At 42.1% G+C, this 23374-nt stretch overlaps 1 protein-coding gene across 1 annotated transcript; it reads left to right on the top strand.

The window, feature by feature from the left end:
• The first annotated feature begins 12377 nt into the window (after positions 1 to 12377).
• LOC140481427 (uncharacterized) lies at positions 12378 to 20574 on the top strand. Its single transcript, XM_072577590.1, has 2 exons — positions 12378 to 13304; positions 18011 to 20574. The coding sequence occupies exon 2, from the start codon at positions 18699 to 18701 to the stop codon at positions 19713 to 19715; it is 1017 nt and encodes a 338-aa protein (XP_072433691.1). The 5' UTR covers positions 12378 to 13304; positions 18011 to 18698; the 3' UTR covers positions 19716 to 20574.
• Positions 20575 to 23374: the final 2800 nt, after the last annotated feature.

Genomic DNA, 23374 nt, shown 5'->3' with positions numbered 1-23374 from the left:
AAAAGCATAACTGCAAAAATTCTCAGTTACTTCAGTTCATACATGTCTTTACGATGTCAGTTTAATTATTGTTTGGTCTTAACCTGTTTAATCTTAGTTTTCTTGCTTGAATACTGTGCCCATTTGGAACCGGTAAAACTTTGGAAACTAAGGGAAGCTTCTTACATTTTCTTGGTTATGCCTGAAATGTGTTGAGCATTTTAGATGGATTTTCACTGAGGGGACTGGCAGAATTTCTCACTGTATCTTATCAAACTCACCTCTATGAGAAACCTCAGTAGCCATTCTGGCCCCATTGTCAGCTGTGCCTTTCCCTGAACAACTCGTCACTGAGTGGATATCCTGGAATTCACTGGCATCCACTGCACCCATGCCATCTTTAAAAGCCCTTGTGCACCCAGATAAGCACTGGATGCCCTGAGCTGTCCTGTACTGCTCCTGAAATTTGCGCTGGATATGGCAGACAGCAAAATTTGCAGGGACTGGGTAGTCCTGCTGGATGGGATGGGGCAGAAACTGGATGTCTTCTTCCCTATAATCAGTTTTAGAAAGAATTACACCAGAACATGTCTGCCTAGTGTGAAGCTGCCATTCGGTTAAAACAGTCTAACCCCATCTGGAGGTATACCCGCCATTGTAGGAAGTAAGAAAATAGTCTTCTCTATTCTGAAAACATGTGTGTCACCATTTTCTGTCTAATACCTCACATTCTGCTACTCTACCCACCTTCCATGATCACCTGCACAGCAAGACTTGACAAGAAATTTCACTGGGTCTCCCAGCAAGACTACTTCAAAATAACAAGATGCAACATGGCCAAAAAAAAGGTTCCATCATATATGTCTCATGAAGGACAGACACAACAAGCACTGTTATGCCATCTATATAAATGACTGCTCTATATACCTGAATTCTGAACTAAATGTATATCTATAAGCAAGTTTTCCATTAAGGTTACCGAGAGTACTTATGTAACCATGTTGACTCCATGAAAATACATGAGACAATCATCAAGTAAACTATTGTTTTTGCTTTCTTTTCTCAGAGCTCACAATACTGGAAGCTTGTCAGAATTACATAAGAATTGCCTCACGCAATTACATTATTCTTCACAGAAGAAAACTTAACTGTCATACACAAAGGAAAACAATTTTACTTTCATGTGGTAATATAAATGGCAAAATAAAAAAAACACAGCTTAAAGGTATGTTTTAAATGTTTATTTGGGAGTTAGAGACATTAGGTACGCCTACATAACTTTGTTTTGCTGACACCACGAGCATTGACTTTGCCTTTGCCAACACCAATGCTACCTACAAAATATGGGTGCGACCCAAAAATTTCAAGCAATCATGCTTCCTCTTGGTTCAACTGCAACACAGTGATTTTCTTCATTAATGATTGTCATGATGTGCAACTGTTTACAATGTCGGAGTGGAATTAGTTATGAATTTTTTTTTCAAATTTGAAGTGTTGCAGCTCATTTCAAAACTTCCAAAGGGGAAATCAACAGGTCAGAATATAGATCTTCTTGCCCGCAAACACGATCATCCATCAACAAAAACAACTTGCATTAGTAGAGCATTTAGCGGAGTAAAATGCTCCAAAGTGCTTCATAAGGTTGTTTTCAAATAATGCCAAGTACGGAATTTTACAGTAGGCTTTGGAATACTAATGTCAGACCAATAGAGTCTAAACTCACTGATCTAATTTATTTATTTTCACATCCATTTTGTTTCAAAATATAGTGAAAAGGGTTGTATAATTTCACCACTCATGGCACCATCTTAAAATACTGAAATATAAGCTGAAACACAGAGTCATAGAGTCACAGAGGCAGAAAAACAAAGAAGTTCAGCTTTACAATCCTTCTTCAGTGCTCAGTCATGGGTCTGGAGTAGCCAGCTACAAGGCCCCTCACCACACCATCGGAACAAGAGTTGCCAGACTGTGGTGCCATCCTGCCTCCACTAACGCTGCCTCCACCATGAATTCTCACTGGGCCTTACCGATGTAGTTGCCACCGATATTACTGGGTGCCGCACCGGCCCAAACCCCACTCTGCCACCCCTGCAAACAGTCTGCTCTGGACCCACCTGGCTGATGCTGTCAGGTTTTGTACCAGGCCCAAACCTGTCACTGCTGTTGCCTCTGCGAATCTGCGCCAGACGCAGGTGTCACGGGAACCCAAACCAGCTCTCGTTGCGGCTGCCATGTGTTGGCGCTAGGGTCACATCATAGCGGCAGAAATTGCCAGTCACCCAGACCTAAGTCTGATGCCTCTGCCACAAGTCTGTGCCCTGGACTCACCTCGCTGCCAATGCCATCGCCACACCCGAGAATAAAAGAGAAAGGAGAAAAAGAGGCTGATGGAGCAGAAGAACCCCAGGCTCAGGAGTCTTTCGCTGCGATTATTTTGTCCGTCAGGGGTCAGTCATGGGAACCAGACCAGTGAATCTTTTTTTAAAAGATGTGCTTTCCCCTCCCACCCATTGACCATTCGCCAATCCCATTAATGCTGCCAGTCTAATGAAACTACTGACAGCTCCCTTGACAAACTGCATCAAGGGAGTGAGTGCCTGAGGTAGGTCAAGGATTAGCCTTATGACGGACTTCGAGAAATGCTTAAAAAAAAAATTCATTCACTCAAACTCGACAAGTAGGCTTCAGAGAAACTTCACTGAACTGGCCAAAAAAAGGAGCCAGAGGCAGGTAGTTAGCAGCATCTAGTGGAATGGGTGAGATACACGAGTCACATAAGGTTAGTGTGCAGTTACAACGTGTAAGCAAAATGGTTAATGGGACATTAGCTCTCATTATGAGAGGAAACTAATATAAATGAGGAAGTTGTATCTCAGTTATGCAATGCATGGTGTAATCGCATCTTAAAAACCGTACTTAATTTGATCCCCTTTTTAAGGAAGGATGGAAATGCATTGGGGGAATGTAAAAGGGGGTTAACGAGATTTACACTATTCCTGGAAAAAAAGCCAGAATCGTCCCCATCCACCACTAGCCTCCTCCGCCCGGCTGAGCTCGTCCTCACCCTGAGCAACTTCTCCTTTAACTCCTCTCACTTTCTTCAGGTCACTTCAGCCTTGGCCATTTCGACACACCAGCATGTTCCCTGGCCAGCATGGCTGATGGAAGCCTGCTGTAGTCTTCCAGCAAGCCTCAGTGCTAGCCCGAAGAATGACAGCTCATTTTCCACTTGGGAACCCTGCAGCTTCTAGATTGCAATATCAGGGTCAGTAACTTTAGAGCCTGATTCCATCCTTCCATGATCTTTACCCACACCCACACCTCTGGTACTGTCATCATGTGGAGTTCTCAGCTCTCATTATGATTTATTCAGCTTCTCTTCTGTCATGGCCTACTATCAGTAACACCTCATTTGCCTACCCCTTTCACGTATCTCTTTCTCTCTGGGGTCTGTCTCCGTCTATTCACTTATCTCTCTTCTCCCCAACCCCTCATCTTCAGCATGGCCCCCCCCCACCCCCCCAGAGACGTTGCCAGACCTGCTGAGTTCTGCCAACAATTTCTGCTTTTGTTTCAAAGCTCCAGCATGTGCAGTGCTGGGTTTTAATTCAGGCAGAAGGTGAATTGTTTCAATATTGCAAATCTCTGCCTCAGAAGGCAGTAGAGATGAAGGTCATTGAATATCTATAAGACGGGACAGATAGGTTCCCATTAGGCAGGGAGTCAAGGGTTATTGGGGGTAGATGGGAATATGGTATTTGAAAATGTAAAGAAGATCAGCCATGAGGGACTGACTGATCTATTTCTGCCTCTATTTCCAGTCGAGAGTGTGGTGCTGGAGAAGCACTCAGGCAACATCTGAGGAGCAGGAGAATTGAAGTTTTGGCAAAAGCCCTTCATCAGGAATGAATTTCATGTGGCCATAGGAGTGGTAGCTTCACTACTTATGACCTAATATTTCTGAGGATGGAGCCTCAGTGCCCATTCATGAATGCGGCAGCCAGAAAAATACAGGCAAGGCAGTAAAATCGATCCTAATTATGACTTTACCAATGTTAATTATTTTTCTTTCAGCCTTGAAGAGTTGACTTACTTACGCACCAAGTTGCTTCTGGCAGTAGACTACATTGGGAAGTCACCCCATTGCGGCTCCCTCCTCCTCCTGCAATTTCCTAATCTGTCACCTTGAGCTTGGTAAAACCCAATCCCCAAGTCGCATAAGGAGGTACTGGTATGGCTGACTGAAAAATTTGTCCAAAAAGTAAGTTTGAAGTTACGTCTTCAAGACAGGAAGAAGCAAAAAAGCTGAATGTGTTTTGTCTGGAGTGAGTTCCAGAGCTTCAGACTTTGGCAGCTGAAGACATGGCCATCAACAGTGGAACAATAAAAACTGAGAGGTGGTCAAGAGGCCAGGAATGGAACAGCACTGAGATCTTGAATGTTATATGTCTGGGGAAGATTACAGAACAGTCGTGACAAAACCATGGAGGCATTTGAAAACAGAAATCAAAACTTTTGGATTGAGGCCCTTAAAATATTTTTTGTGCCATATATTTTATACTTTCATGAATTAAAATTTCACTCATTAGTTAAGGTTACACAGTTGTTAAATATATAATATTGACTAAAATATTTAACAGTCTTACAAAAACTGAAACTTACAAGCTGGTACATTAACAAACTTTGTCTTTGTTTTTACTTTCATGAAATCAAGCAAATCAGTTCTTTAACTAAAATAGCCTGTAAGATAGTGCATGAACCTCATTAGGTTCTATCATACCCACCACAATCAAGTAAGTAATAAATCCAGTTCTGAAATTATTCAAGGTGCTATTTACAAAACATGGCATTGGGAATGCACATGTAACCTAAAATGAATGTAACCTAAAATTACCCTGCTATATCTTACTAACTCCTCAGTAACAAACCTGACTTGCATTCAGAGGAAATTGTGAAAACATTCGAAGTATACATATTCACCAACCTCACAATAATAACTTTCAATGATTTTTAACAATTGCTGATTTGCACAATTAGAGGTAACCTTGCAAATAAAATCCACTGTTGAGTTAACATGCTAAATATATTACTAAATGCTTTACACCAGAGTTTTCTATTGATAGCTGAGGACAGATGAATATATCTCAATTTTATTTAACGTGGCAGCAACATATGATACATTGACAGGATGATAGACAGAGTACTTAAGTCTTTTTATGATCTTCTGCTAAGGGGAAGCTTTTTAAATCCTTTCTTTTGCTATAAAATTACAGTGTCTACTGGACGTGTGGTTGTATCAAGGGTTAACCAATTGAGCATTATTGAGTGACAGTGTGATCAAGTAGGGGGAGCACCAAGGTCATTCAATTACAGTAAACTCTCAGCTCAACTTGAAATTGTTATATTCTTCTTTTATTTTGCCAATTTTCTTTCTTCCTGAAGTTATCAGCTCCTGTGGGCAAATGATTTCACAAACACTGGGTATGTCTCACCAAGAAGTCATTCTTCATCTGTGAATTGAGATAGTGAGTGTCATCGTGCTATTCAACTGTTGGCGGCATCATAGTTGAGCCAAATTACACATTCCAGCAAGGTCCCTGAACAGTGATTTGAAATAGGTTTCTTTTGTTCTTCTTCACCCAGAAATTTGAAGCTCACTCTGCCTTTGGAAACTAATACATTGAGGCAAGTGCTTATTTCATTCCTAGTAGTAATTATCAGATTGGTTCCAATGCTTCAGAAACTTATTTCAAGTCTGTCCTGAAAGTATTACATATTCAGACATATAGTCACAAATAAAAAATAGTCCTGGAACTACTTTCCTCTTGCAATGATGGAATTATTGTGTAATTAACTGAGCCAGTCATAGCAGTTGACATTTTCAGACAGATGATTGGAATTATATTTGAAATATTATTGCTTTTTTGGTTCAATGATGTAAAGGTGGGGCAGCCATTCAATATAGCTTGAGCAAAGTTCCATTTAGTCAGATGTGAAGTAGATTCAGATTTTAGAAGATTTGTTATCAGAAATCATTTTCGCTATATTCAGGTTACATGTGTATTCATTTTGCTGACTATCTCATAAATTTTTTACATTGTTTGGTCTTGTATTATCATCAATTCATTCGACATTTTCACTCAGACCAATATCTTTTGACCCACATTGAAAATTCTAGTATCATTGCAATTATCCTTTATATATTTATTGACAGATTTCATTATTTATTGGGAAGAAAGAAGTTTTGTCAGAAGGAAGAAGTTTCAACATGTAACCTGTGCAATGTAACCACACAAAAGTGACACAACTATCTCACTTCAATCAAGAGTGTTTGTTGATTTGAGTTGAGTTTCTAAGCAGTGAAATAGCAGAAAGAAAGAAAACCAAATTTCTTCAGCAATCTTGCTGTTCCTGCTTCAGGTGCTAGGCCATTTCACTAAAGCAGCTCATACGAGAATGTCATTAGTTCCTAAGCCCCAGGTGAATTTGCCACCGTTCCACATGATTAAGCCAGATAATTGTGTGTTGATAGCGAATGTGGCCTGTGAAATACAATTTCTGGGACCTTCCTAAACAAATACAATGTTGAAGGAGTCAAAGTGCTGTCATTACAGTCCTCTATCACAGCTTTCACACTTTTATACATCACTGTTATAGCTGGTTGTACTTTTCCATTGTACTTGGCTGCTCCAGAATGTGGCCAGACAAAACCAATTATGTCCAGCATTTATTAAATTGTACCTATTGCTGTGTTCCATAGCAACAATGCAACCTCGTACTGCACAATGTATCTGGGAAATCTACTGAAAACATTAAAAAAAACTGATAGTTCATAATTATCAACTCTATATTGGTCTCCTTCTGGTGCTGGTACTCTCGGAATGAAGATTGGTCCTTATCATAAGAGAGGGAAGTGGGAGGTAATTTTCAGTGATATCTGTGACAGAATTAATCTGATTAAAATTGCTTATGATTATTTTGCTGAATGCTGAGTGGTGGTACAATCACTTAAGCCCTCTTTTTTCCCTTGACTAGCCTCTTTAGATAAAAGCTAATTAGAGATCCTCTGAAAGTACAGATATAGAGCAGTAAGGAAATAGTTTAGATAGCTAAGTACACTGCCAGCTAATTGGGTTTCGTGATTGCAGAGATTGCTGTTATTTGGAATGAATAAACTGTCTCTCTCACAAAGCTCCTCATCAAGAAAAAGGTAAAAATAGATATTGCATTTGTTATATATCCAATTATCCTTTCTTGTTTTCATTTGCACTAACTACATCACTAACTAAATCCAGTGATTGTGTTTTGGTTGTATTTTGATATAGAGTATACTGTAAATTGTGAAGTAGTTCATGTAGGTCTACCTGATAGGGCATTTGTATAAAAAACGGAACCTCAGGACTAAGTTAATCAAGCCACCCTGTTGAAATGCATCAGCTCAAGTCATGCACTTTCACTTGCAATGAGCAAGTGTGGTGGAATAGCCATCTGCAAGATAAGTACTGCTCCTGGTCCTGAGGCAATGTGAAAAGAAAACAAAACATTCCGGTCAACTGGCCATCTTCAGACAGTACAGTTTATGTGACAGATGGGATCAAACCTCTTCATGCAGGATATAGTTTGTAATTAGGTCAGCCAATGTGAACTTCATAGAATATGAGTTCCCTGAATGGGTTTGTTAATCTGGTCCACTCAGGGAATCCTAGCTGACAGATAAGCACAGGACAGTCAGACATCCTATTCACTCTGAGAGCTAGCTGTCGGAAGCTAGATCAGAGTCAGGGATTCTCCATGTGCAAAGAGAGGGATATAAGCCTTGGGATAGTTACTTCAGTGGTGACAAGAGAAAAGCACACTCCTGACGAAATTTGCTCCTAACAGTTGTTTTTGAGTTGGGGTAAGCATTTCTTGCATCATGCCCTTATTTGGGAAGCTTGACTCGTGTGATCTCAGTGTCAAAGGCTGGACACAGAGTATGAAAAGAATGCATTTTTTATTCTGGGCAAATGACATTGAGGCAGATGAAAAGCAACAAGCCATTGTCCAGGCAGCTTGAAGAGAGGTAACATTTTTGGTATTAGGAGCCTAACTTGCCCTGAGGCACTAGCTGCTAAAATCTTTCAGGATTTGACAGATTTAGCTAAGGAATATTCTGGCCCACAAGCCGCATCTATTTCTGAGACACAAATGGTTATATTCAGCAATTCGAGAACCAGGGGAATCCGTATCAGGGTTTTTGAGGAGGTTAAGGTGATTGGCAGAGGCATGTGACTTTGGTATAACCCTGAATGAGATGCTAAGAAACTGTTTGGTATGTGGAATTAATGACATAACCATGCAAAAGTGCCTACTAGCTGAAGCCCAGCTTGTTTCTAAACAGGCACTACAACTGGCTTTATTATTGGGAAAGGCAACACATGCAGCATATGCATTACAGGGTATTCCAATGAATGAATTCCAACTCTCACCAGTCTGACTGAGCTTGGGTAAATCCAATTGTATAGCCTCACTCAGGACATATCCTGAACAGAGGGACTCTCGGTCAGCCCGCAGCAAATCCTCAAACAAAGCCAAGTCTCGGTCAAATGATTAACATTTTCTTCAGGATCCTGGGCCGGCAAGCAATTGTACTTGCTGCCGCTTTGCAGACTTGAGACAGCAAAAGAGTCTCACTGGCTCAAACTGAGTAAGAGAATCACAGGTTGGTATTCAGCAGAGCGCTCACTCTGGAAAGTCCACCTACATCTGCTTTGTAACAGTTAAATTCCTCAACAACATCCAAATCAGAACCAATCAAAACAAGCATCTGGTTGAATGGTCACCCAGTTCTAATGGAGATTGATGCTAGTGAGACTGTATCAGTAAATGCAGAATAACTCTTTACCAAAATTCATTCTGGACTCCAACCTTTAAGTTTGAGCAAGACCTTGGCTAACCTGAGAACCTATACCTGGGAACCTTTACAACTTTGATTCTGGTCTTTTATTCGAAACAGCTGATTGTAGTAAAAGGCTCAGGCCCAAGCTTGAAAGAATAAAATTGGTTGAGAAAGATTCACCTAGTTTGGCTGAACACTTTTTGATTAGAAAATGGCTGCCTGAATGATGCCTGGAGGTTTTCTCAGGAAGGCCGAGGGATTATCAAAGGAGCACAGGAGCCAACTTGCATGTTGATCAGAATGTAGTTTCATGAACCTAACAAGGCCTTCCCCAAATGCCGTTTGCGTTATGGGCAAAAGTAGAGGCAGAAATCAGGAGGCTGGAAGTGAAAGGATTATTAAACCAGTCCTTTTTATGGAATGGGCAGCACTGGGCATACCGATTGTGAAGTCCAACTTTGGTTTATCTTTGTGTCGATTGTAAACAAATGGTGAACCACATTTTGTTGCTGAATAAATACCCAATCCCTTGCAGAGAGGATTTACATGCAAAGCTGGCAGGGGGGTGCTGTCATTCACGAAGCTGGATATGATCCATGTGTACTGCAATTGCAGTTAGATGAGGATTCCTGAAAGTATGCTACAATTAATACCCATAAACGTTTGTACCAATATATGAAACTGCCATGTGAGGTATCATCAGCCTGTGCTGTCTTCCAGCAGACAATGGAGAACATTTTACAAGGTTTACCCCAGGTCACCATTTAACTTGATGATGTGCGAATAACAGGGAAGACGAATAAGAAGCACTCAGAGAATTTGGATATAATCCTTAGTGATTTCTCCAAGGTGGGTGTAAGCCTTAGAAGGGAAGAATGTGTGGTCCAGGCACCCCAAGTTGACTGGGTTACACCCATTGGAAGATAAAGTGAGGGCGATCAAATGTGCCCTGGCTCCCACCTCGGTACCGGAGTTTAGGTCTTTCCTTGGGTTGATGAATTATTATGTTCATACATAAGAACTAAGAGCAGGAGTAGGCCACCTGGCCCTTTGAGCCTGCTCCGCCATTCAATAAGATCATGGCTGATCTTTTCATGGACTCAACTTCACTTACCTGCCCTCTCACCATAACCCTTAATTCCTTTACTGTTCAAAAATGTATCTGAGCTTTAAAAACACTCAATAAGGAAGCCTCAACTACTTCACTGGGCAGGGAATTCCACAGATTCACACCTGTCTGAGTGAAGAAGTTCTTGCTGAGTTCAGTCCCAAATCTGCTCCCATTTATTTTGAGGCTTTGCCCTCTTGTCCCTTTGGCCCCTTTCAAATCTTTCTCTTCTCACCTTAAACTTATGCTATCTAGCTTTGGACTCCTCTACCCCAGGGAAAAGACTCTGTCCATTTATCCCATTTATGCCCCTCATGATTTTCTAAACCTCTATAAGGTCAACTCTCAGCCCCCAATGCTCCAGGGAAAATAGCCCAGCCTATTCAACCTCTCCCTATAGCTCAAATCCTCTAACCTTGACAACATCCTTATACATCTTTTCTGAACCTCTTCAAGTTTCACAACATCCTTCCTACAGCAGGGAGACCAGAATTGAATGAAATATTCTAAAAGCAGCCTAACCAATCTCCTGGGCAGTCACAACACAACCTGTCAACTCCTATACTCAATGCACTGACCAATAAAGGCAAGCACACAATCGCCTTCTTCATTTTCTTGTTGACCTGCAACTCCATTTTTAAGAAATGCCCAAAAGCTCTTGCATCCAGGACTTTGGCTAATGTGCCAAGATACAGAATATGCCCAAATACAGAAGGAAGGCTTGGCGGTCATTGTGGGAGTCAGGAAATTCTACCAATACCTTTATGCATGTACATCTGTAGTAATAATGACCACAAACCCCTGCGAGATCTACTTAAGGAAGGCAAGGCAGTGCCGCTCATATCTTCAGGCTGAATTCAAGATTGGGTCTAATACTACGTGCATAAAGTTACAAGTTGGAACACTGTCCAAAAGGTGAAGTAACAAATGCAGATGCATTGAATCATCTCCCATTGGCAGATACTGCCACAGGAAGAGCCCGCAGTTAACTTTTCTGGACACACTTCCAGTCACAGCTGACAATATCAGACTTCGGACTCAGAAAGATCCTGTCCTGGCAAAACTAAAATAGCTGGTGGTGATTGACTGATTGATTGATTTGTTGTGCCGTGTAGCGAGGTACAACGAAAGCTTTGTGTACAAGCATTACGGGCAGATCCAAGTAAGCAAGGATGTACCAAACAAAAGATTTAGACTGAGGCATATAGGTAATATTGCACAGGGCGTACAAGAGAGATCAACATTAGCAAGATCAACATTAGCAAGACCAACACTATTTGAGGCTCTTTAAACCATTCAATAATTTAATAATGGCCAGGAAGAAGCTGTCCCTAAACCTGCTGGCGCATGTCTTCCAGCTTCTGTATCTTCTGCCTGATGGAAGAGGACATAGGAGATCATTACCAGGCTGGTAGGGGTCTTTGATGATTAAACAGAAGTGAGCCATGTAAATAGAGTCCATGGATGGAGGTTGGCTTCCATGATGGCCTGGGCTGTGCATCCCACTCTCTGTAGTTTCTTACAGCCCTGGGCACAGCAGTAGCCATACCAGGCCATTATATACCTAGACAGTATGATTTCAAAGGTGCAACAGTAGACGTTGGTGAGGGTCCTTCTGGACTTGCCTAATTTCCTAAACTACCTGAAGAAGATGAGGTGTTGTTGTGCCTTCTTGACCTTCACAACTACGTGGGAAGACTAGGGTAGGTTGTCAATTATCGTCACTCCAAGGAACCTGACGCTCTCCACCCTCTTGACCTCAACTTCATTGATGTAGATTGAGGCATGTTCTCCTCCTTTCTTACTAAAAAGGGGGAAACCAAAGGGCTGTCACAACCAGAACTGAAACCTTTTTGGACCCCAGAGACCAGATCACAACAGAGGACAGCATTTTATTACAGGAAGCAAGAGTGATTGTCCTGTGCAAAGGTCATGGCCAGATACTGGCTGGATTTTGCCAGGGTTTTCCAGGGATTTCCAAAATAAAGACGATGATGAGAAATGGTGTGTGGTAGCCAGGATTGGATGCAGACATAGCTGCAGTGCTGGGGTAGTGCCCAGAGTGCCAACAATGACAAAAATTGCCATTAGCAGCTCTCCTACATTCATGGGAATGGCTGGGTAAACCTTGGACTCAGTTACATATTGACTATGTGGCTCCTTTCATGGGCTCAATGTTCTGATCATTGTGGACACCCATTCAAAGTGGTTTGACCTGTATAGAGTTCATTCGTCAAACACATGGGTGATGGTAGAAAATCTGCAAGCTTTTGCAATCCACAGATTCTCAGAAGATAATGGGCCATCATTTCCCAGCAGGGAATTGGAGCATTTCCTAAAGTTGAATGGTATTCAACATTTAAGGACAGCTCCATCCCATCCATCATCCTGTGGGATATGGTGGATTAATGTTACTTCTGCAATTATGCAATTCCATTTTACAAAGGAGGTGAACTCACACCAGTGGGTAATTGTTTTAGCCAAGTGCTGAGTCAACAAGAATGGAAACAATGTGGAGGAAATATATAATTGTTTTTGTATTAGCTAAAACTCTATGTCAGAAGGTAGACATTATGGGCAAGTAGATAAGATGTTGTGAGGGGATGAAGTTAAGCTAGATACGCCTGTACAAACAGTAGATATAAACATGTGCTTCCCACTTTTACAAAAACACAGGAACAAACCCCAATTAAAAGGGTCATAGGGATCAGAATGGCCTCGGGAAAGACACAGATGAAGGGGGTAGATAATGATGAAGAAGGGATATGCCTAACAATGACCTATAACAGGGTAAGGTCAAACAGCCTTGTGAGACCAGAAATAAGCATTTTATCACAGACAAGGCCGGATAAGGCAAGAGGCAAACAGGGGTAATGGGGGCCGGTCTTAGGGAAGTGGACGATGTAAGCAGGGGAGGGAGCAGTGTAAAACAATAGACATCAAATCATATAAATGTTATGTATGAATTGAATTTAGTGTGTGTATGTCTTTTGCCTCTTAGACACGGGACAACACACCCACTTGCAAGTGTAAAATAAATGACACTATTGATTCAGATCTTGTCTCGGACTGAAATTATTGAAGTGAGTGGGCTTTGTTTCTCACAATTGGGGGCTGTCCGGGATTTTCTTCCATCACCGGGGGGAGTGGCTGGCCTTGGACACTGGGAAGACGCGTCCCGTTCCCCATTGAGGAGCGGTCTCGTGTCCTGGTTTGGTCTGCTCCCTTGGGTGACTGGTACGAATCCCACAAGAGAGACATCTGAATCAGACAGTGATAGGAGCTCGATAGACAATACGGCACAAAGGGGCCAGGCAACTCTGTGCACAGACCAAGGTAAGAAACCTGACTTTTAAGTATTGCCTTGGTGGCCGGGATTGAGTTTTAGTAGTTAATAAGGGACTAACGAAGGAACTCAATATGGGTTGTGTCGTAGGTAAGGAAAAAGCCTCTGGGAAAACAAAAGAAGGAAAAAGCAATGGAATTGGAGGCGGGGTCCCTTACAACATACCTCCAGAAAGTTCTTTGGGGAGGATGTTGTGGAATTGGCAAAATAATACTTGTACAGGGGAAAAAGATGATTAAATATTGTTGCTTCATATGGACTAAGGAATCCATTCTTCGTCCCGCCTCTTTTGGCCAAAATTCAGGTCGAACAAAGACTGGGTTTGTAAATATCTGAATTTATTTGTCAATGAGTGAGAGAGAGAGAGAGAGAGAGAGAGAGAGAGAGAGAGAGAATGAAGAGAGCTGTACAGCTGGTAGAAAGTTTAACCCTTTGTGATTTGGTTTGAATGCACATTTGTTTGTTGGTGATTGAATGTTTGCGTTTTATTCCCTGGAGCTTGAGTTCCGGGACAGTTTTGAATCTGATTTTTATTATGGAAACTTAACATGATTTCTTTTAAGGTTAAGGATTCTATAGAAATTATGAAAAAAAGAATGATAACTCCTGTTCTTCTTACAGGTCATGACTGCCTTACTATCAGTTTCTAACTAATCTCTTCTATCTTTACATGAAAGCGATTTATGGAGGACAGTTGAAGTTTCAGTTCAACATTAGATTGTAGTAAAAACAAGATCCTATGGTTAATATCTGTGACCTTGGATTCGGCCATTGTTCATGCATTAGAAGTTTTTTTCTTTAAACTTGAATAGACAAATAATTTTAAGGCAGCTCTGATTATTTCAAGACCTATAGTATTGTAATTGAGCAATGATTGGTCAGGACTACTTAAGAAAACTAATTTTGGATTTAAATTAAGGGACTAAAACTGGGTGATTACAGTGGATTTCAAAATTGAGAACTGTATGCATTTGACATTTTGAATATTAAATACTGAATAAATGAACGTAAATATATAAATATATTTACAAGTTTGGAACAGGCTTTAAAGTTAGTCAAGCATGAATTGATGAATTGGTGTTTGAAGTTATGGGGAGCTAGAAATATTGCAATATTTCTTTAAAAAAAAAAGAAAAAGGGGAAGAACGTAATGACTTATCCCCTTCGGGAGGTACCAATAGGGGACAAAGATTGGGTTTGTAAGTGTCCCCCTCAGCAGTGGGGAGGTCAGAATATTTAAAAAAGAAATGAAGGTCCTGGTTGAGGATCTGGTAGGGTTGTCTGAACAAACTGATCAATTTTTGGGGCGCAGTCTGTATACCTGGGCTGAGTTAATGTCTATTTTGAATATACTATTTACTGGGGAAGAAAGGGGACTTATATGGGGAGCAGCCATTAAAATATGGGACAGGGAACATCCGATTGGAGATGGAGATGCTGGACAGGGAGAGGTGAAGTTTCCCCTCAGAGACCCCCAGTGGGAAAATCAAAATCCGGAGCATAGAGAAGAAATGAGGGAATTGAAAGACCTGATTCTAAAAGGAATAAAAGAGGCAGTTCCGAAGTCACAGAATTTGACTAAAGCCTTTGAAGTTAGACAGGAGAAAGATGAGACTCCCTCAGCTTTCTTGCAAAGATTAAGAGACTCAATGCGGAAATATTCTGGAATGAACCCTGAGGACCCAGTGGCACAGGGTCTTTTGAAAGTACATTTTGTGACAAAGGCATGGCCAGATATACAGAGAAAGATACAGAAGATAGAAGGGTGGAGTGAAAAGCCATTAGATGAATTGTTAAGAGAGGCACAGAAAGTGTTTGTAAAGAGAGAGGATGAGAGACAGAAACAGAAGGTGAAAATGATGGTAGCTACGGTTGATGAGGTAGTTAAGAAAAGAATGGAACCAATATTGAGCAACCGGAGCGGTGGGTGGCAGCATGTCGGACAGAGAGGAAGGGGGAGAGGGAGAGAGAGAGGGAGAGGACAAGGGGGAGTATTTGATAGAGGGTTCGAGCGACAGGGGCAGAGCTGGAAGACTCCACAGGCAGGATGTTATTATTGCGGAAAGATAGGGCATTTTAAGCGGGAATGTCCGGCTCTGAAAAGGGAAGAGAGGGCAATTCCGCTTATGAATTTTGATGAAGAATAGGGGTGTCAGGGGTTCCTGCCCTCGGGGGCCCACCAGGAACCCTTGATAAACCTGAAGGTGGGACCCTATAAGGAAGAGGTAGTCTTCCTAGTAGATACGGGGGCAGCACGGTCATCACTGAATTTTAAACCAAAGAAAGTAGAAATGTCGACACGGTCAATTACTGTTTCAGGAGTTAAAGGGGAGGGATTTACTGTTCCAGTATTTGAACCTATGATGATAGAAGGTCCAAAGGATAGGGTCAAAGGGGAATTGTTGTATATCCCTGATATAGGAAGTAACTTACTAGGGAGAGATTTAATTATCCTCTTAGGACTGGAGATTGGAATTCAGGAAAAAGAATTAGTTGTCCAAATGGCAATGTTGACAGAGGATATGGAGAGAGAGATAGACCCTATTGTATGGGCTAGAGAAGGGAATCGTGGAAAATTACAGATCCCCCCCCCTTGAAATAAATTTAAAAAGGAAAGGGGACATTGTCTGTGAGCGACAATATCCCATTTCCATAGAAGGTAAACGAGGACTGCAGCCAGTAATTGAAGGATTGATTAGAGATGGATTGTTGGAGCCATGTATGTCTCCTTATAATACCCCAATACTACCAGTGCGGAAATCCGATGGAAATTATCGATTGATGCAGGATTTGAGAACATTAAATCGAACAGTACAGATCAGGCACCCAGGGTGCCAAACCCCTCTACGTTATTAAGTAAGATCCCTCATGACCACAAATGGTTTAGTGTGATAGATTTAAAGGATGCCTTTTGGGCCTGTCCCTTGGCAGAGGAAAGTAGGAATTTGTTTGCCTTTGAGTGGGAAGACCCTAAGACAGGGTGAAAACAGCAATACCGATGGACTGTGCTTCCCCAGGGGTTTACGGAATCCCCGAATTTATTTGGACAGATGTTAGAACAAGTATTGGAGAAATTTAGCAGCCCCAAGGGGACTACCCTGTTGCAGTATGTAGACGACCTCTTAGTAACAGGAAAAAGAAGAGAAAGAGTAGTAGAAGCCACTAACAAATTATTGAATTTCCTGGGCCAGCAGGGACTGCGGGTATCTAAAAACCAACTACAATATGTGGAGCAAGAAGTGAAATACTTGGGACATTTAGTTAGTGAGGGAAAGCGAAAGATAAGCCCAGAACGGATAGAGGGAATAGTGGGAATGCCACTGCCCAGCACTAAAAGGGAGTTACGCAAATTTTTAGGTCTAACGGGTTATTGCAGATTGTGGATTGATTCCTATGCACTGGAGACTAAGAAATTATATCTCAAACTATTAGAGGGGGGAACCCAAATGTCTAAGTTGGGATGATGAGGAAAAAGAACTAGTTGAGAAACTCAAAAGAGATTTGATCCATGCCCCTGTGTTAGCCCTACCTTCCCTAGATAAACCTTTCCACCTCTTTGCTACCGTGGATAAGGGAGTGGTTTTGGGAGTATTAACCCAGAGGTGGGGGAAGGGATTAGTACATGAAGAATTGATTAAACGGGTCTTGGAGTCCCTATTACTTCCCCGAGAAATAGCAGTAGTGCATGTAAATGGTCATCAGAAAGTAAATGGACCAAAGGTTAGGGGAAATAGATTAGCCAATGAGGTGGCTAAGGAAGCAGCCCTGAATCCACAAGAAGTGGCGATTCATTCCCTAATACCTACTGTCCCAGGTCCTCGGGAAGCTCCTATATTTACTGAAAGTGGAGAAAAAGAATTGAGAGATTTAGGGGCTGTAAAAACAGCAGACGGGCCTTGGAGGTTACCTGATGGAAGGGAAATGTTAAACAAAATGATGATGCAAGAGATTATGGCTGTCCTACACCAAGCCATTGGGGAGTACAAGCAATGTGTGATTTAGTTCTTAGGGAATATGGATGTAAAGGAATATATACAATTGCTAAACAAATATGTGAGGGATGTATCATATGCAAAAAGGTAAATAAGAAAGTCTTGAGAAAACAGACCCCGGGAGGAAGAGACCCAGGACTGAGACCTTTCCAGAGTATACAAGTAGATTATACTGAACTCCCCAGGGTAGGCAGACTAAATTATATGTTGGTCATAGTAGATCATTTATCTGGTTGGGTTGAGGCATACCCCCTAGCTACCGCCACTGCAAGTGGAGTGTCTAAAACAATATTGGAGCACATAATTCCCCGATATGGGCTCGTGAACCATATTGATTCCGATCAAGGAACACACTTTACTTCTAAAGTGTTACAGGGGGTAATGAAAGGGTTGGGAATTTCCTGGGAGTTCCATACTCCATGGCACCCACCATCATCGGGAAGGGTTGAGAGAATGAACCAAACACTCAAACGACAGCTCTCTAAATTGATAATAGGAACCAGACTCCCTTGGACCAAATGTTTACCTATAGCTCTCTTGCGAGTACGAACAGCCCCAAGGAAAGATTTGGGACTATCCCCCTATGAAATCTTATTTGGATTACCTTACTTGGGAACGAATGGAGAATTGCCAATTCCCGAAACTAAAGATTTGTTTTTAAAGAAGTACATACTGGGTTTGTCCTCCTCTTTGTCTTTCCTAAGGAAACAGGGTTTATTGGCACAGACTCCACCCCTTGAATTCACCGTTCATTCCATCCGGCCGGGAGATTGAATCTTAGTAAAATCATGGACAGAGACTAAATTACAGCCGGACTGGGAAGGGCCGTACCAGGCTCTTTTGACTACCGAAACAGCGATAAGGACAGCAGAGAAAGGCTGGACTCACTACACTCGGATCAAAGGGCCAGTGGACCCTCCCGTGGAGAAAGAAGTCTGGACAGCCGAATCAACGCAAGATCCGCTGAAACTCAGACTAAAGAGACTTTGAGTAACTAATTATACAGTGGCGACGCGAGCGCGGGATTATTTCTGTAAGATTGTATATTAAGTCTTTTTGTGCTTCAGCATGATGTTTAGAATACTGGGAATGCTTAGAGTTATGATGCTAGCTCTCTTAGTATTGGCATTTCATCAAATATCATTTTCATATGTATTATTAACGGTTCCTGAATCTGATAATCCACAAGTAATAGACGCTGATGTATGCAGCTTAGTAAATTGTGGGGATGTAGATAATCAGAGACAGTACCGCAGCTCTGAGATACATCTTAAGTCCTATGGGGATGGCCTTGGGGATGGTACTTAGTATAATGGTCTCGTCACAGTACACCAGACCCCCTTCCGACCAGCTCGTGATTGTCCTGATAAAAAGTGTAACCCAATATACCTAATGATAAGGAAAACCACATGGCACGAAACAATCCTGGGTGGGGCCACCTATGAGATACAATTAAATGAAACATTTGGGATAGAAATGAAAGCAAATGGGAAGGATTTCTTGGGCTGTTGTTTCCGAATTAGTGTAGGACAGGGAAAACGGGTAGAACTACTGGGTAATAAGATACAATCTTTCACCCCTCCCGATGATCCTAAAGTAGTAAAATTTATAGAGGTAAAGGACTTGAAACAGACCATTGAAATAGAAACTGGGTACGGGGATGCAAATGCCTGGGTTGAATGGGTAAAGTATACTGTAAAAAGTCTGAACAAAAGCAATTGCTATGCATGTGCCTCCGGTCAACCAGTGGCCCAGGTGGTTCCCTTTCCGCTCGGGTGGAAGCGAGACAGGAAGGGCATGAAATGTATGATAGCCCTGTATCAGGACGAGAATGCGTGGAATGATAGGAATTGTACCTCCCTATCACTGATGTTCCCTCCCTTGGAGAAGAAAGATGCAAAAGCTCCCCCCCTGTTTTCTGCCGCAGTTGGAAATCACACCTCGTGTGTGCGTAGACGAGGTACAAGTCGGTCGAAAGATTTGGGGGAGCTGAAACTATGTACAGAGATTAAGAATGTCACCGAAACGGAGAAGGGAGGGCACTACTCAGCATTAAAGGTTCCCCGAGCGGATCTGTGGTGGGACTGTGGAGGCAAAATATTGAGACCCACGCTATCTCCGGATTGGAGAGGGATATGTGCAATTGTACAATTGGCAATTCCATTTACCCTGGCATTTGAGAAGGAAAACAAAGGAGGGAAAAAGGGAAGGGGTAAGAGATTACTGTTAGACACTTCTTTCGATGACAGGATTTATCTTGATTCGGTAGGAGTCCCTAGGGGAGTACCGGATGAATTTAAGGCTCGTAACCAGATTGCAGCAGGCTTTGTGCCAGCTCTCTTTTGGTGGGTAACAATTAATAAAAATGATCATACCCTGTATACGAGGGCTCACCCAAAGGTTGATTGAAACAGCCTTAATGAAACAGATGCCCCTAAAAGGGAATCAGGCTGAAGGACTTTATCGACTAAATAATGAGGAGATGAGTGAGACCAAGATGGATGAAATCTCTGGGATGATGCTTGCGAATTTCGGGAGCGATGCTTAAAAATAAAATATTTGCAGAAGATAACAAATGGTAATTAAAAGAAAGAGGGGGAATTGTGGGATATGGTGGATTAATTTTACTTCTGCAATTATGCAATTCCATTTTACAAAGGAGGTGAACTCACACCAGTGGGTAATTGTTTTAGCCAAGTGCTGAGTCAACAAGAATGGAAACAATGTGGAGGAAATATATAATTGTTTTTGTATTAGCTAAAACTCTATGTCAGAAGGTAGACATTATGGGCAAGTAGATAAGATGTTGTGAGGGGATGAAGTTAAGCTAGATACGCCTGTACAAACAGTAGATATAAACATGTGCTTCCCACTTTTACAAAAACACAGGAACAAACCCCAATTAAAAGGGTCATAGGGATCAGAACGGCCTCGGGAAAGACACAGATGAAGGGGGTAGATAATGATGAAGAAGGGATATGCCTAACAATGACCTATAACAGGGTAAGGTCAAACAGCCTTGTGAGACCAGAAATAAGCATTTTATCACAGACAAGGCCGGATAAGGCAAGAGGCAAACAGGGGTAATGGGGGCCGGTCTTAGGGAAGTGGACGATGTAAGCAGGGGAGGGAGCAGTGTAAAACAATAGACATCAAATCATATAAATGTTATGTATGAATTGAATTTAGTGTGTGTATGTCTTTTGCCTCTTAGACACGGGACAACACACCCACTTGCAAGTGTAAAATAAATGACACTATTGATTCAGATCTTGTCTCGGACTGAAATTATTGAAGTGAGTGGGCTTTGTTTCTCACAATCCAATGGTCTAGCAGACAGAGCAGTCCAATCTTTGAGGAACAGTCTACACCTTCACCAAATACCAAACTGTCCTGGTTCTGATTGATTATAGGACCACCCCTTACGCAACCACAGGGCTAGCTCCAGCAGGGTTGTTATTGGGGTGAAGACTCTGAACCAGGTTAAATCTGGTCCTCCTGGACTTGGAGGTGGGAGAGGGTGAAATGGCATCAAGAGTGCCAATACCAGACACAAGACTCAATTAAGTGAGAGAGGCAGTTTACTTCAGGGGACAGAGTTTGGTGTAGGAACCACGGGAATGGACCTGCATTGGTATGGGTCATGGTCAAGGCGAGGTTATGCCCAGTGATGTATAAAGTTCAGGTAGGTACGATATCTTGTACAAGTACATGGACATTATGAAATCTGTAAACACATAAACAGGACTGGAGCAAAATGTGCCCAGCTCCTTGACAGCTTTACTGACTATTCCAGACACTGTGGGTTTGCCCTCGCCATCAAGTGTTGAAAATATCTCAGGATCTGAGATGGACATGGCAGGTGTCACTGCTTCAACACTATTGCCGCCCAAAGTGGCGCGTGAATTTCTTCTGAGACCCTCCAGGCACAAGAGACAAACTATTCTAAGTTACATGCCACCCATATCAGAGGCAGAGATAAAAGAACCTGACCCAGTGCTAAAACGACTCAGGAGGAGCAACAAAAATAATATCTGGTCTATATCCTTGGACTCAGAGGGGGAGAGATGTAGTGATGTGGTTAGCCAAGTGGACCACATAGAATATGAGTTCCCTGACTAGGGCTGTTAATCTGGTTCAATCAGGGACCTCTGGGTGACAAATATAAATAGGAGTGTCAGAGGTTCTGTTCACTCAGAGAACTGGCTCTGAGAAAGCTGGATCAATGTCAAGGATTCACCACGAGTAATAAAGGGTAACTTGGTGATGGGATTCCATCTTCTGTAGAGTTATTTCATACTTGACATAGATTTTGTAGCTGAAACCATATAAGGTGGGTTTATGTAATTTGAGTAATCGACACTGAATGGTTAAATTCCAACAAGTGACAGCAAAAACATGTTTGTGCACATTAAAACAAGACATTACCAATCAACAAAATGTAACAGAAAAATGAGATTCTTGTTAGTGTGCAGTGAGAGGCTTACTTGGATGTATTAACATCTCATTGATACCCAATCTCACTTTGTTCCAATGCAGTTTGCTCAATTCTCAGGAAGTTGTCGGAAACTAGATAGCCACATTTCTGAGCAAGGAAGTCTGAATGAGTACCTATAAGCTACATCTCACTAGCATCTTCTCTTGGCCCAGCAGTTCCCAAGACCTCAGGGCAATGCACCATGTGAAAGGTGACTGTACCCTCCATTCATCGAGATTGGCACTGGCAAAGCACCAACCATCTTCATGGCAGGTTTGGGACTAACATATAATATAGTTCAACACTTTGAAGCTTATTGGCATCTTTCAAGATAATGTTGCTACAAGGCTGCTGAGTGCACAGGGGCAGGTGCCTATCTTGTGCTTTGGAACAGGGTGCATCTCGAGACACTTCACTTGTTCTCTGGCACCCACTTACTCTACAGCTAACTGATTGCTCACAGCATCTCCGCTTGCCTTGCTTTGAATAGATAGATAGCCAACACATGGATAGGATAAATAGACAAAGTATTTTCCTTGGGGTTGGGGAGTCCAGAACTAGAGGGCAAAGGTTTAGGGTGAGAGGGGAAAGATATAAAAGAGACCTAAGGGGCTTTTCTTTCATGCAGAGGATGGTATGTGTATGGAATGAGCTGCCAGAGGATGTGGTGGAGGCTGGTATAATTGCAACATTTAAGAGGCATTTGGATGGGTATATGAATAGGAAGGGTTTGGAGGGATATTGGCCGGGTGCTGGCAGGTGGGACTAGATTAGGTTGGGATATCTGGTCAGCATGGACAGGTTGGACCGAAGAGTCTGTTTCCATGCTGTACATCTCTATGACTCTATGACATCTTTGGCAACAATGAACAGTCAAGGGAGACTTTTGTCGGTCAGCAGGTTGGTCCATTGTCAATCAGGAAAAGTGGTGCAGTGGCCTAGGTGAGTTGAAAGGTATTGCAGGGGGCAGGAAGTATTAGAGATTTGGGGAGATTGGGTGAGTATGAGTCAGTGAAGTAAGATGCTGAATGCAGATTGGGAGTGGTAGACTATGAGCCTAGGTGGGAGATGCATCAATGGGTGAGGTAGAGGGTGTGTGAGGTAGCAGAGAGAAAATGGCACTTACCCCTGTAGACATTTATTAACCTTCTTGCAGCTTTGCTGAACATTCCTTCAGGTTGTGCATACTGCCCTGCCTCAGGCAGCTATTTCACACCAGGTTAGCAGTGTTTGATGTTGTGTATAGCTGGGGTTTAAGCATAGTGCCATTGGAAGGCCTTGACATTGGTAAGCATTTCAACACTGTTGAACACAAGGTTGCCCAGACGCAACCCTGTGGAAGATGGTGCATACTTAATAAGGTATGCAGTGCAAAATCATGTGAGAAAAATCACAAGGACTCATGGAGGGTAACCCTTCATGAAGTTTCCTGACATTGACACTGAGACATGTTTCAGAAAAGTTATTCCCAGTTACACAGAAAATCAAAGACTGAGAAGCTGACGGTGGAAGAATTCAATAGCATTTGGACCTGAGTCACTGGGGAAGAATTTGAATGATTAATTTAATGGGAGAGATTGTTGGACTCTTT

This window comes from Chiloscyllium punctatum, chromosome 9 (genome assembly GCF_047496795.1).
Source record: "Chiloscyllium punctatum isolate Juve2018m chromosome 9, sChiPun1.3, whole genome shotgun sequence".
NCBI lineage: Eukaryota > Metazoa > Chordata > Chondrichthyes > Orectolobiformes > Hemiscylliidae > Chiloscyllium > Chiloscyllium punctatum.
The sequence above is the reverse complement of the archived record's forward strand: the minus strand, read 5'-3'. Positions and strand labels throughout refer to the sequence as shown.

Excerpts from the sequence above, each read along its gene's own strand:
- LOC140481427 (XM_072577590.1), top strand. The coding sequence starts at position 18,699 with ATGATAAGGAAAACCACATGGCACGAAACAATCCTGGGTGGGGCCACC.